Source organism: Bos indicus x Bos taurus, chromosome 2 (assembly GCF_003369695.1).
Source record: "Bos indicus x Bos taurus breed Angus x Brahman F1 hybrid chromosome 2, Bos_hybrid_MaternalHap_v2.0, whole genome shotgun sequence".
Classification (NCBI taxonomy): domain Eukaryota; kingdom Metazoa; phylum Chordata; class Mammalia; order Artiodactyla; family Bovidae; genus Bos; species Bos indicus x Bos taurus.
In genome coordinates, this window is record NC_040077.1 from 17547644 (window position 1) to 17560697 (window position 13054).

The 13054-nt window shown below is 36.3% G+C and overlaps 1 protein-coding gene across 4 annotated transcripts in view; it reads left to right on the top strand.

The window, feature by feature from the left end:
• SESTD1 (SEC14 and spectrin domain containing 1) overlaps nt 1-13054 on the top strand; it is a 143002-nt gene that overhangs the window by 85205 nt on the left and 44743 nt on the right. For all 4 annotated transcript variants that reach the window (XM_027556391.1, XM_027556373.1, XM_027556383.1 and 1 more), the window contains 2 exons: nt 11209-11322; nt 12604-12701. In XM_027556391.1, the coding sequence (XP_027412192.1) occupies nt 11209-11322; nt 12604-12701 (212 nt within the window). The remainder of the gene's footprint in view (nt 1-11208; nt 11323-12603; nt 12702-13054) is intronic.

A 13054-nucleotide genomic window follows, 5' to 3' on the forward strand; every position in this document is an offset into this window, starting at 1 on the left:
TGACTTCTTTCTAGTTTTTGCAGAAAATTATTTTCTTTAGTGAGAAAAATATTCCCCAGCAAACAGATACAACCAAATACACACATTGAAATAGTATAACAGATAACATACGCATGAATCTGTATTAAGCACTCAGAGACACACTTTCATTTTAGGTCTTGCACACACATTGTTAGCATGAATAAAAGTTTAAAAGCATCTGAGTGCCTACAGAGTGAAAGGTTCAGTGTTAGATTCTTTGAGAATATTTTATTAGGGAAAGATAAGTATTTTAGTTATAGATGGAAGAGTGGGAGTAAAGGAGAAATAAATTTTGGGTCTTTCTGTAAATTAGATTCCAGAAAACCTTCATAAATGTTTGATTAAAAACCATATGGTGAATACCTTTTTCCTCAAACTTGTTGAACAATGGTATGTACTAGTTAGTAAAATATTGTGGTTTAGTTGTTTAATTTGTCTTATCTTAACCTCTCTCTACGGAGAAGGCAATGGCACCCCACTCCAGTACTATTGCCTGGAAAATCCCATGGATGGAGGAGCCTGGGAGGCTGCAGTCCATGGGGTCACTAAGAGTCGGACATGACTGAGTGACTTCACTTTCACTTTTCACTTTCATGCATTGGAGAAGGAAATGGCAACCCACTCCAGTGTTCTTGCCTGGAGAATTCCAGGGGTGGTGGAGCCTGGTGGACTGCCTTCTATGGGGTCGCACTGAGTCAGACATGACTGAAGTGATTTAGCAGCGGCAGCAGCAGCAGCAACCTCTCTCTAACATATGTAAAATAAAGGAAAAAATATTATTTATGTAGGACATTACTATTTTTAAAATGTTATGTTTTTATTTCCTTTGAAAGGACTTGGCAAAAGTTTGAAAAACTTATGTAGGTAGTATTTTTCCCTCCATCTTATGGTTCTTCCATTTTACTCTGGTTCACTTTGGACTTGTTACCAGGTATCAGATTTCCCTGGAGATGTGTCTAAAGTTTAAATTTCTGCTTATTAAAGTGATAACTACTTTAAATATAACCAATAACCCTTTTTGTTAAGATTTTAGTTATATCCATACATAACTGAGATATTCATGGAGATGAATATTTGAGGATAATTAACATTGCTTGTGCGTACACAATTGCTCAGTCATGCCTGCCTCTTTGCAACCCATGGACTGTAGCCCTCCAGGCTCCTCTGTTCATGGGATTCTCCTGGCAGGAATACTGTAGTGGGTTGCCATTTCCTCCTCCAGAGGATCTTAAAAATTAGGATATGATCCCCACCACATCCCTGAATAGATAAGATAAAGCATATGCTAAAGAGTGATTTTCATAAGGCTAAAGTCATGACACCCATGTAACCATAAAATAACCATAAGTGAAACACATCATGCAACTCATTAACTGATGAAGTTATTAGTAATTTGTGAGGTGTGATTCAAAGAGCACTTGAGGAATTTAGGATTTTTATAGACAGATAAGATTACCAAAGTAGACACAATATTAGCTAATGTCCTAATCCATAAATTATAAACTTTGAGATTCTGTTACCCTACTGAACAGAAATTTATACTATTGAAATAGTATGTGTATAACATATAGTATCCACATGAATTTGTACTAAGCACACAGACACATTTTCATTTTAGATCTTGCACACATAAATAAAATTATTTTAGCATAAATAAAATTTTTAAAAATCCACCGATCATACATTATTTGCATTTCTCTTGAACAAAATCTAAAATTTACCCCTTGTCCCTACCGAGGTTAGTACCTATTGATTAGTCCATAGAAAGTCAGTTAAAGTCATGAGTCTAGCTCTGCGTGAACGAATGCCCAAGAATATCTTTTGCCCATTCCCTAAGATTTAGATAGTGTTTCTGATATGTGAAGTACATTTTTAATAGAATTATATTTTGTAAAATTTGAACATTAGTGACATCAGTTCAGTTCAGTCTCTCAGCTGTGTTCGACTCTTTGTGACCCCATGACCCACAGCACTCCAGGCTTCCCTGTCCGTCACCAACTGCGGGAGTCTACCCAAACCTATGTCCATTGAGTTGGTGATGCCATCCAACCATCTCATCCTCTGTCATCCCCTTCTCCTGCCCTCAATCTTTCCCAGCATCAGGGTCTTTTCCAATGAGTCAGCTCTTCGCATGAGGTGGCCAAAGTATTGGAGTTTCAGCTTCAACATCAGTCCTTCCAGTGAACACCCAAGACTAATCTGCTTTAGGATGGACTGGTTGGATATCCTTGCAGTCCAGGGGACTCTCAAGAGTCTTCCTGAACATTCAAATCATTGCAGAATAATAGAAGCTTACTTTCTGAAATTTGATACTACTGATTTTAGTATCAATCTCTCTTTAAGCTTTGTAATCCTAACCAAGACTAGTGGTTTTTTTTTTTTTTAATGTTTTCCCATATTATTTTTCAAATTATTAAATGCTTAAAGGAAGAACTCATTTTTTAAAATTTCCCCTTTTCAAAAATATAAGCAGTTTCCTTTTCATTTAAAGTGTTGCTGTTGTCCAGTTGCTCAGTTGTATATGACTTTGCGACCCCATGAACGGCAGCATGCCAGGCTTCCTTATCTCCCTGAGTTTGTTCAAACTCACACCCATTGAGTTGGTGATGCCATCCAACCATCTCATCCTCTGTCACTCCCTTCTTCTCCTGCCCTCAGTCTTTCCCAGCATCAGGGTCTTCTCCAATGAGTCGGCTCTTTGCATCAGGTGGCCAAAGTATTGGAGCTTGAGCTTTAACATCCATCCTTCCAGTGAATATTCTGGGTTAATTTTCTTTAGGATGACTGGCTTGATCTCTTTTGCTGTCCAAGACTCTCAAGAGTCTTCTTCAGCACCATAGTTCAAAAGCATCAGTTCTGCGGCACTCAGCCTTCTTCATGGCCAACTCTGTACCTGACTACTGGAAAACCATACGGACCTTTGTCAGCAAAGTGACGTCTCGGCTTTGTAATACACTGTCTAGGTTTGTCGTAGCTTTTTTTCCAAGGAGCAATCATCTTTTAATTTCATGGCTGCGGTTACCATACACAGTGATTTTAAAGCCCAAGAAAATAAAGTCTGTCACTGTTTGTATTTTTTTCCACGTTTATTTGCCTTGAAATGATGGGACTAGATGCCATGAACTTAGTTCTAAGCCAGCTTTTTCACTCTTCTCTTTCACCTTTATCAAAGACTCTTTAGTTCCTCTTTGCTTTCTGCCATAAGGGTGATGTCATCTGTATATCTGAGGTTATTAATATCTCTTCTGGCAATCTTGATTCCAGCTTGAGCTTCATCCAGCCCAGAATTTCGCATGATGTACTCTGCATATATGTTAAATAAACAGAGTGACAGTATACAGCTTTGATGTACACCTTTCCCAATAATACACTAGCTTTTTTTTTTCATTATATCTTTTGATCCCCTTAACACATTTCTTCACACCCCACCCCACCTAGTAGTTCTCTGTACTTATGAGCTTGTTTTTGTTTGCCAACTTTCAAGATTCCCCATATGAGATGCTATTTATCTTTCTCCTTCTGACTTAGCCAGAAGGTAAAGAGGTTTTGGAGAAACTTCCATGCTGTTTTTATTTAGATTAAAAAAAATTTTTTTGTTGGTTTTTGCCATACAGTAAGGCAAATCAGCCATAATTATACATACATTCCCTCCATTTCCTCTCCTCCCCTCCCGCCTTCCCTCCCTCCAAGTCATCATAAAGCTTCAGACTAAGCTCCCTATGCTACACAGCGACTCCTCACTAGCTGTCCATCTTACACCCGATAGTATATGTATATTGATGCCACGTTCTCCATCCGTCCCATTCTCTTCCTCCCCTACTGTGTCCACAAGTCTGTTCTCTGCCTGTGCATCTCCTTTCCTTCCCTGAAAATAGGTTCATCAATATAACTTTTCTAGATTACATATATATGTTAATATAGTGTATTTGTTTTTCTCTTTCTGACTTACTTCACTATGATAACAGGCTCTAAGTTCATCCACCTCACTAGAACTGACTCAGATTCGTTCTTTTTTATAGTTGAGTAATATTTCACTGTATATATGTACCAGATCTTCTTTATCCATTCATCAGTTGATCAACATCTAGGTTGCTTCCATGTCCTGATGACTGTAAACAGCGCAGCTGTGAACATTGGAATACATGTGTCTTCTTTGTTTACGGCTTTCTCAGAGTATACACCCATAGTGCAGTTGCTGGGTCATATGGCAGGTTTATTCCTCATTTTTGAAGGAATCTCCATACTGTTCTCCATAATGGCTGTATCAGTTTACATTCCCACCAGCAGTGTAGGACTGTTCCCTTTTCTCCACCTCCTCTCCAGCATTTACTGTTTGTAGATTTTTTGATGATGGCCATCTGACTGGTGTGAGGTGATACCTCACTGTTTCGGTTTGCATTTCTCTAATAATTAGTGATGTTTAACACATTTTCATGTGTTTTCTGTCTGCCCATTTTTTAATTGGATGTTTGTTTTTTGCTGTTGAGTTCTGAGTTCTTTATACACTTTTGGATATTAGCTCCTCACCAGATACATGATTTCCAAGTACTGTCTTCCATTGAGTTTGTTTGCCTTTTCATTTTGTTGATGGTTCCTTTTGCTATGCAGAAGCTTTTTAGTATGACGTAGTCCTACTTATTTATTTTTACTTTTATTGCTTTTACTTTTAGTGTAAGATTAAAAAAAATCAGTGCCAAGACCTCTGTCAAGTAGTTTACAGCCTGTATTTTCTTCTAGGGGTTTTAAGGTTCCAGGTCTTATGCTCAAATCTTTGAGCTCTTTTGAGTTAACTTAAGCTTAATTGAGTTTAAAATCTTTCTAATATTATCAATTGACTAGTTAGGTGGAAATCTGTCAATCATTTGGAAATCTATCAGTCATTTAAGATTTATTACTAAGCTGGAAATTATAAATGATATGGTTGTTTTACTGAAAAGAAACACTTGGCAATAACAGAAACCGTAAGATTCACTGTTAGTTGTTACATATAACAACTTAATAAGGAGCATAAGAATGGTAATAATCCTAAAAATTTGACTCAGAGCAATTACCCTGATAAAAAAATTGTACTCATTTCACCAAAATTATTATTTCTTTATCATTATGTCTTTAGTACTCTAAAAATTATGGTAAAAAAGATAGTATATAATGTGATTAGATCAAATTTGGATCTTCATTATGGGAACTGAAAGACTTTCTACACAGAGTGGTCTACCAGGCTAGGCTTACAAATCTGTACTCACATAATTGCTTAAAAGGAAATATAAAAAAGTATAAAAGTAAACCAGCTGAATTTTTTTTTTAGTATAAAAGTAAAATTTCAAAGATCAGGTTATAAAAATAATTTTCCCCTTGTTTGTGATGGCATAATACCACTTTTCATCCTAATTTATATGTAATTTTATCTAACATGAAAATAGATAATTTTAAAGATGATTTACGATTCATTCTTTGTCTTACATAACTATTTTAAAATTAAAGATTATGAATTCCATTTGTGGATGAGAAAAGTCAAAACTGGTCTTTTTACTTTGGTATATGTTAAGATAGTATTATGAAGTTCACTTTGATGCAGTATTTTATAATTGTAATAGTTTAGTGAATTTTCTTTTTAAACTTAAAACAAACTCATTGCATATTATTTCTACATTATATTCTGGACAAAGCAATAAAATTCCTGTAGAATGATACAAGATTTTTGTAACTGGGAAGTGCTGATTTAGAGTGATTCAGTGAGTTATTTTCTGAAATGTTCCATTCCTCTGAGAATGGTATTAAGTATTTTTTGAAAAATGAAATGTCAAATTCATGGTTCCATCTTCTCCACAAGTAGGCATTGTTTGATTTTTAAGAAGATTTGCTTTTGAGCTAGCAAAATGGGTCTTTTTATTAATTAACCATTTTCGAGTACATGAAAATGTCAATAGATATGGAAGTTTTTTAGATAATATAAAGAACTTTATAGATAATAGATAATAAACTTTATAGATAATAAAGAACTGATAATAGTATGTTTAAATCAATGTTCTAATACTATTATGCACTTGTGTCTTTTTGTGTGTTAATCACTCAGTCGTGTCTGACTTTTTTGTGACCCCATGCACCGGGGTCCAGCCCCGGTTGGATCCAGGGATTCCCTCGGGAGGATGGCGTCGGTGACTGAAAGAGATAGAGAGAGATAAGGAAAGAATTCTGCAGTTAAGAAAATAGAGGAGAGGAAAGAGGCTGATATTCCTTGGTTTACGCAGAAAGCCAATAAAGCCCCAGCACAGGACTTGCTCTGTTCACGTAGGCCGCAGGTGCCCCCTCAAACAGCTGAAGGTGCCCCACCTTAGGCACCTTCTCGAGTGGGTCTTAGAAGCCCAGGCAGGAAAGTGAACGCAGAGGGCCTCTGTGCTCCAGGGAATCAGCCTGAAAAGGAAAAGGAAAGAGAAAGAATGACATGGGGAGACCAAGCTTCGGTGAGCAAGGCCCGTAGCTTTATTTTCAAAGGGATCTTTTATACCCTAAGTTGTACATAGAAGGTAATAGGGGGTGCAGAGTCATGCAAGGTCAGCAGTCCTTGACCCTTATTGAAACCAGGCTTTTTTTCTGCAAACTTATCAGATACAAAGGCTTTAGGTGATTTACATCATCTTCTGGTCAGGAGACCTGCTAACATTTTTCTTCTGATAAAGGTTAGTCAACCAGAAAAACTTATTTTCTCCAGAGGTGATTTTTCTTAAGTTTGGTGCCACTCCCTGAAAGCACTAGATAGAGTTGCATTCCTATAGGGCAAAGGTGCAGTGGGGATAATCAAGGGAAGAATTTAGTAGCTCAAGGGTCTAGGGTTATTGTTAACATTAAGGCTTCTACTTATATTTCTATATACCAACTATATTAATCAATACACTCCCAGGGACACAATGTGTAAGGGATATGGAAACTTGGCAGCAAGCATCGGCTCAACAAAGAATTCCTCTATTAGTTCTATTTTAACAATTTCTAACTCCCTGAGAGGCTCTGCATTGTTAGAAAGCCTCCTGTGCCTCTTGTGGTTGGGAGGCTGTGAACAATCACATGCGTAGCTGTAAGAGTCTGGAAACCTGCCAGGCGGGTTAGAAAGCTTTCTGAGGGATATGAATTGGAACACACCTTATTATACCCTGGAGACTTATTAACTAGAGCTCTAAGCTGATTTTCTTACAGAGAAAAGTGATCAGGGATAGCCCCCCATGAATGTCAAAGGAGTTGGTGACTAAGTCATAAAATAGTAAGACAGATTCTGGTTTTGGGGTAGATGCTCAGGCAGGTCCTGGGGGGAGCCCCTTGAGTTCTGACTCACCTTGCCCATCAGAGCTCTCCTGCATGACCTTGTCATGGGTGGGGACTCCCATGCTGGCTCCTGGCACCCATGGACTATAAACCTGCCAGGCTTCTCTGTCCATGGGATTATCCAGGCAGGAATACTGGCGTGGATAGCCTTCCCTTCTTCCTGACTCAGGAACTGAACCCATGTCTCCTGCATTGCAAGTGGATTCTTTACTATCTGAGCTGCTAGGAGAGTCTGTGTCTTTTTGTGTCTTTTGTACTTTGTATTAGAAATTTCAGCAGTTGTATCATTATTTCTGTGTTTTCATATTTAAAATCTTAGGGTAAAAAGGGGTCACACAGAATACATGTGACCTCAATATGTTTTGAACTCTTATTTTCTAGTTTTATTTTTAATTTTGGTGATCACTGCTTTGGAGGACTGAATTTTTGTTTAATTATTCTTATTTTCCTCTTTGCCAGGTAATAAAACATCTCCCATAAGATAAAATGACTCCCTGATTTGCATTGTTTTATATTTTAACTTTTGTGCAGGTTTGGTATATTAGTGATTTCTTTAAGAACTGTAAGAAAAGGGAATATAGGAAATTTTCCTAGTATAAATTTTTGTAATTTAAGAAGCTGCAGTGAATGGTTTTAGAGAAAATAACCTAGCGTAGGAATCCAAATTTGTTTTACCACATTGATTCCCAAATGTGTTCATATATATATATATATATATATATAATTTAGTTTCTCATCTGTTTCTGTAATTTACTAGTGTCCAGAAATCTTTCTCTAAACGATTTCCGTTTTTAAAATTAGGGTTCAGTTCAGTTCAGTCGCTCAGTCGTGTCTGACTCTTTGCGACCCCATGAATCGCAGCACGCCAGGCCTCCCTGTCCATTACCAACTCTGGGAGTTCACTCAGACTCACGTCCATCGAGTCAGTGATGCCATCCAGCCATCTCATCCTCTGTCGTCCCCTTCTCCTCTTGCCCCCAATCCCTCCCGACATCAGAGTCTTTTCCAATGAGTCAACTCTTCACATGAGGTGGCAAAAGTACTGGAGTTTCAGCTTTAGTATCATTCCTTCCAAGGAAATCCCAGGGCTGATCTCCTTCAGAATAGAATTAGCATTCTGATTTCATCTCAGACCTAAAGCCTCACTTCCCCACGCTCAGCCCTGAAAAATGTAGTATCATATTTTTGCTTGTGTATTTGAAATTACTGTGTTTGTGAAATCCCATTCCTCTGTGATGGTTGCTGTCACTTAGAGTTCAGTTTGCTGTCTGTTAAAAGGTGATTTGTCCTCTTAGAAGCAGTTGTCTGTATAGTTCTTATGTTGCATTCTGGCAAGTGGTGTCATTTTCCAAAGGCAATTGAAAACAACACCAGCTGTGTGCTGAGAGGAAGGCTTCTCCTTCCTCCTTAGGATGCCACTCCTGACTCACTCGAAAAGATGATTCTTAGTTCCAAGCATTTTCATACAATAAGGTTCTTTCCTACTGTTGCAGGCTTCTCCTATAATGTTGTTTCCCTCATTCTTTTTGAAACATATATTATGCAATAAAATAGAAACAGTTATGGCTGTTTTGCCAGCCTCATCTGCACTTTCTCCTCACTCTCACCATCTCAATAAAAATGAGATTATTGCAGCGGAAATAGAGATATTTCACCATGGTAGATAGTTCTTTAAATTGTTAATTTGAAGTGATGGTGGTTTTGAGTCAGATCACCTGACTGTTTAAACCGTTGTTTTTTTGTTGACTTTGTTTAGCTTTGAGATGCCTTTGCTGTTGATACAATTTGGTATATTTACATAGCAGATCTACTGTTTTCACTTTGAACAGCCACCAATGAATTTTATAAGAATATGGATACTATAAAAATTTTTGTAGTGATGGAGAAAATTTGTTTTATGCAAATTGCCATAATTATCATGTTCCTTTGTTTACATTTGTTTTGCATAAATAAAAATATCATAATAGCAGTAATCTTAGCCAACTATTTAAAAAATTATATTTAGTAAGAGATAGTATATTCTCAAATATATTTTACATCATGAAAGAAAGTGAATCTGTACTAATTACATTTAAATTGATTTTTAGGAAAAACAAGAAATATTCAGAACTTATAAATTCGCAGAAAATAACTGTGAATTTTCCCTTTGGCTTTTGTTGTTATTAATTACTAAATCGTGTCCTACTCTTTGCGACACCATGGACTGTAGCCTGCTAGGCTCCTCTCTCCATGGGATTTCCCAAGCAAGAATATTGGAGTGGGTTGCTATTTCCTTCTCCAGGGAATCTTTCTGACCCAGGGGTTGAACCCACATCTCCTGTATTAGCAGGCAGATTCTTTACCACTCAGCCACCAAGGAAGTCCCTCCCTTTGGCTTATTAAACTTGAAATCTGTTGCTAGTAAACTTTAAGGTATTTAGGAACTACAACTGCAAATGAACTTAGTGTATTTAGGTGTACATAGTGAGATTAACCAGAGTGGATAGAAGATGACAACTGTTGTCTTCACTGGACAAGATAGGTTATTTATTAGAGAAAAGGACCCAAATTAAATGTATAGGATGACAACTCATTAGAATTATGACCTCTTAGAGCTTAAAGAGACTTCATAGATAATTTAATGCAGCTGCCTTCTTTGGCACATGGATAAGCCTGGAGTGAATTCCTTTAGGTTGTTTTCTACAAGTCAGTGATTTGTGGCAGAGCTAGGACAGAAACCTGGAATAATTGGCCCCTGGCTTAGTATCCTTCCAATTATCATATAATAATGTTTAACCTAGGAAAGGGATTTGAAATCATTTGGAATATCCTGGTAAAGCTTTTGGCCCTCTGTGCTACCATGACCAAAGAGAAAACATTTAGATTTAGTTAGAGTATTTTCAGTAAAAGTTTTAGAAACAAAATGGAAAACCTTTTATCTACTTCTTTTTATAAAAATGTGCAAAACTCTCTGGAATATTATAGAAATAACCTATGGCTGATTCCTGTTGAGGTTTGACAGAAAGCAACAAAATTCTGTAAAGCAATTATCCTTCAATAAAAAAATAAAAAAAAAGCAAAATAAAGAGCTCCTTTACTTTGTAGAAGCATCTTATTCATCCTTATATTCCCAGCTCTAGAGTATGTCACTTCTAATAAATAATACTTCTAATAAATAAATGTAGTGTCCACTGTGGAGAAGGAAATGGCAATCCACTCCAGTATTCTTGCCTGGAAAATCCTATGGGCGGAGGAGCCTGGCGGGCTACAGTCCATGGGGTCGCAGAGAGTCAGACACAAAACAGTGAATGTTGAACAAATGAAAAACATATCATTAAAAAGTTATAAGGGGTATATGATACCAATTTCTCAGGAGATATGTTTTCACTGTTGGAATATTGTGCCAAATAAAGGAAGATTGAGGGCAGGAGGAGAAGGGGTGACAGAAGATGAGATGATTGGATGGCATCACCGACTCAATGGACATGAATTTGAGCAAACTCTGGGAGACAGTGAAGGACAGGGAAGCCTGGTGTGATGCAGTTCATGGGGTCACAAAGAGTCGGACACGACTTGGTGACTGAACAACAACTATAAAGGGATTGATTTTTACACCAAGAAATTACTCATGTCGATCAGATTTTGAAAATATTTAAACTGAGCTGCTAGTCTCTTTTTTTAAAATGAGATTTTAGAAATGGATTATGGTAGCTCTTTTCTTAACAGATACTGACAGTTTATTGAATTGCTTTTAAATGCTGTTGTATTATTAAATATTTATATAATATTTAATCATGTTGGAAACAGTATTGGATATTACCTCCTCATCACTTTTCTTGACATTAATAGTGGCTCATTAAGTTTTTTTTCTTTTTTCTTTTTTTACCTTTATAGGTTATTTTAGTATCTGCCAATAAATTGACTCGTTATATAGAACCATGCCAGTTAACAGAAGATTTTGGTGGGAGTCTCACCTATGATCACATGGATTGGTTAAATAAGAGGCTGGTTGGTATATTACAATGAGATAACATGTTATTACATATAAATAAGACATTTTGATAGCTATTTCATTTTAATCCACTAAAATGTAGATTGTTTTTCATTGTAAAAAACTAAAGAAATATAACATGTACCACGTGATAGCATTATGCTTGAAAGCAGATACTCTGGAGACAGACTCACAAGTGTTAACCATTACTCGTGTCATTAGTAGCAGTATTAAAGTTGTAAATCTTTTGAGTTGAATAATAGTAGCATAATTTCCTGAGAGATAATCTAGTTGATACACCATTTTCAGAGAAATATTTAGACATCAATTTGAGTTGAAAAGCAAGGTTAAGGTGTTTATTTCTGAAAATATATCTTCTTTCCCCGGACAGACTTTGGAAATCTGCTGTTCTGTACACAAATACATTACTGCTTAATTGAACAGCTGGGGACTAAAAGAACAAATTTAAGTTAACTCAGTTTAGACTATATGCTAATGTTTTGGAGAACGATGAGTTAATGGATATTTCAGAATGGATAACCAGTTCTTTTTTCACTGTATTTTGAATAATGATATGAGACAAATAAGTGTCTATTTTGTTATAAACAGACTTGCCCAAGTCCCTTTTTAGAAATACTTTAAGAAATCATGTTAAGATTATAACTAATTTATTCTCCTGCTACATGCTTGTACATAAAACTTTTATTTATTTATTTGACTTTTTTTAAAATTTTATTTTATTTTTAAACTTTACAATATTGTATTGGTTTTGCCAAATATTGAAATGAAGAAATCATGTTAAGATTATAACTAATTTATTCTCCTGCTACATGCTTGTACATAAAACTTTTAAACTGTTACATAGTCAGAATGATTAATAGAATAACATAAAGAAATATTCTTTTAACTGAAATTAGAGGCTTAGAACTGGTCTAAATAATGTTCATATAGTGAAAATGATTGTTGGTGCAGATGTTTCTTAAGGAAACGGGAATAAATATAAACTGATCTGATTGAGGAACAAAATAATTTCTTAGTGTATTTAAATTATAAAAATTCCTTATCCATTAAAACTATTCACTGTTTTAGGAAGCAGTTTTGTCTTCTTAGTTGTAAGAAGCAGGTGGTTTTTGTCTTTTATACTGCTGGGCTCTAGTGATTGACTTGTAGACTCTTGATATCCAGAGCTGGAACCAGAATCCCGCCTGGATAATTATGTTGCTCTTTGTTGGAAATCCTTCTGTTCATATCAACTTTTAAGGTTATTCTTAATATGTTAATAAAATCTCATACTGTAGGTTTTTGAGAAGTTTACAAAGGAATCTACATCATTATTAGATGAACTTGCATTGATTAACAATGGAAGTGATAAAGGAAATCAGCAAGAGAAAGAAAGGTAAGTGGCTTGTTGTTGTTCAGTCACTAAGCTTTTGTTTTTGTTTGTTTGTTTTTTAGTCACTGAGTCTTGTCTGACTCTGTGACCCCATGAACTACAGCGCGCCAGGCTTTCCTGTCCTTCAGGATCTCCGGGGGTTTGCTCAAATTCATGTCCATTGAGTTGGTGATGCCATCTAACAATCTCATCCTCTGTTGCCCCTTCTCCTCCTGCCCTCAATCTTTCCCAGCATCAGGGTCTTTTCTAGTGAGTCAGCCCTTTGCAACAGGTGGCCAAAGTATTGGAGCTTCAACATCAGTCCTTCCAATGAATATTCAAGGTTGATTTCCTTTAGGATTGACTGGTTTGATCTC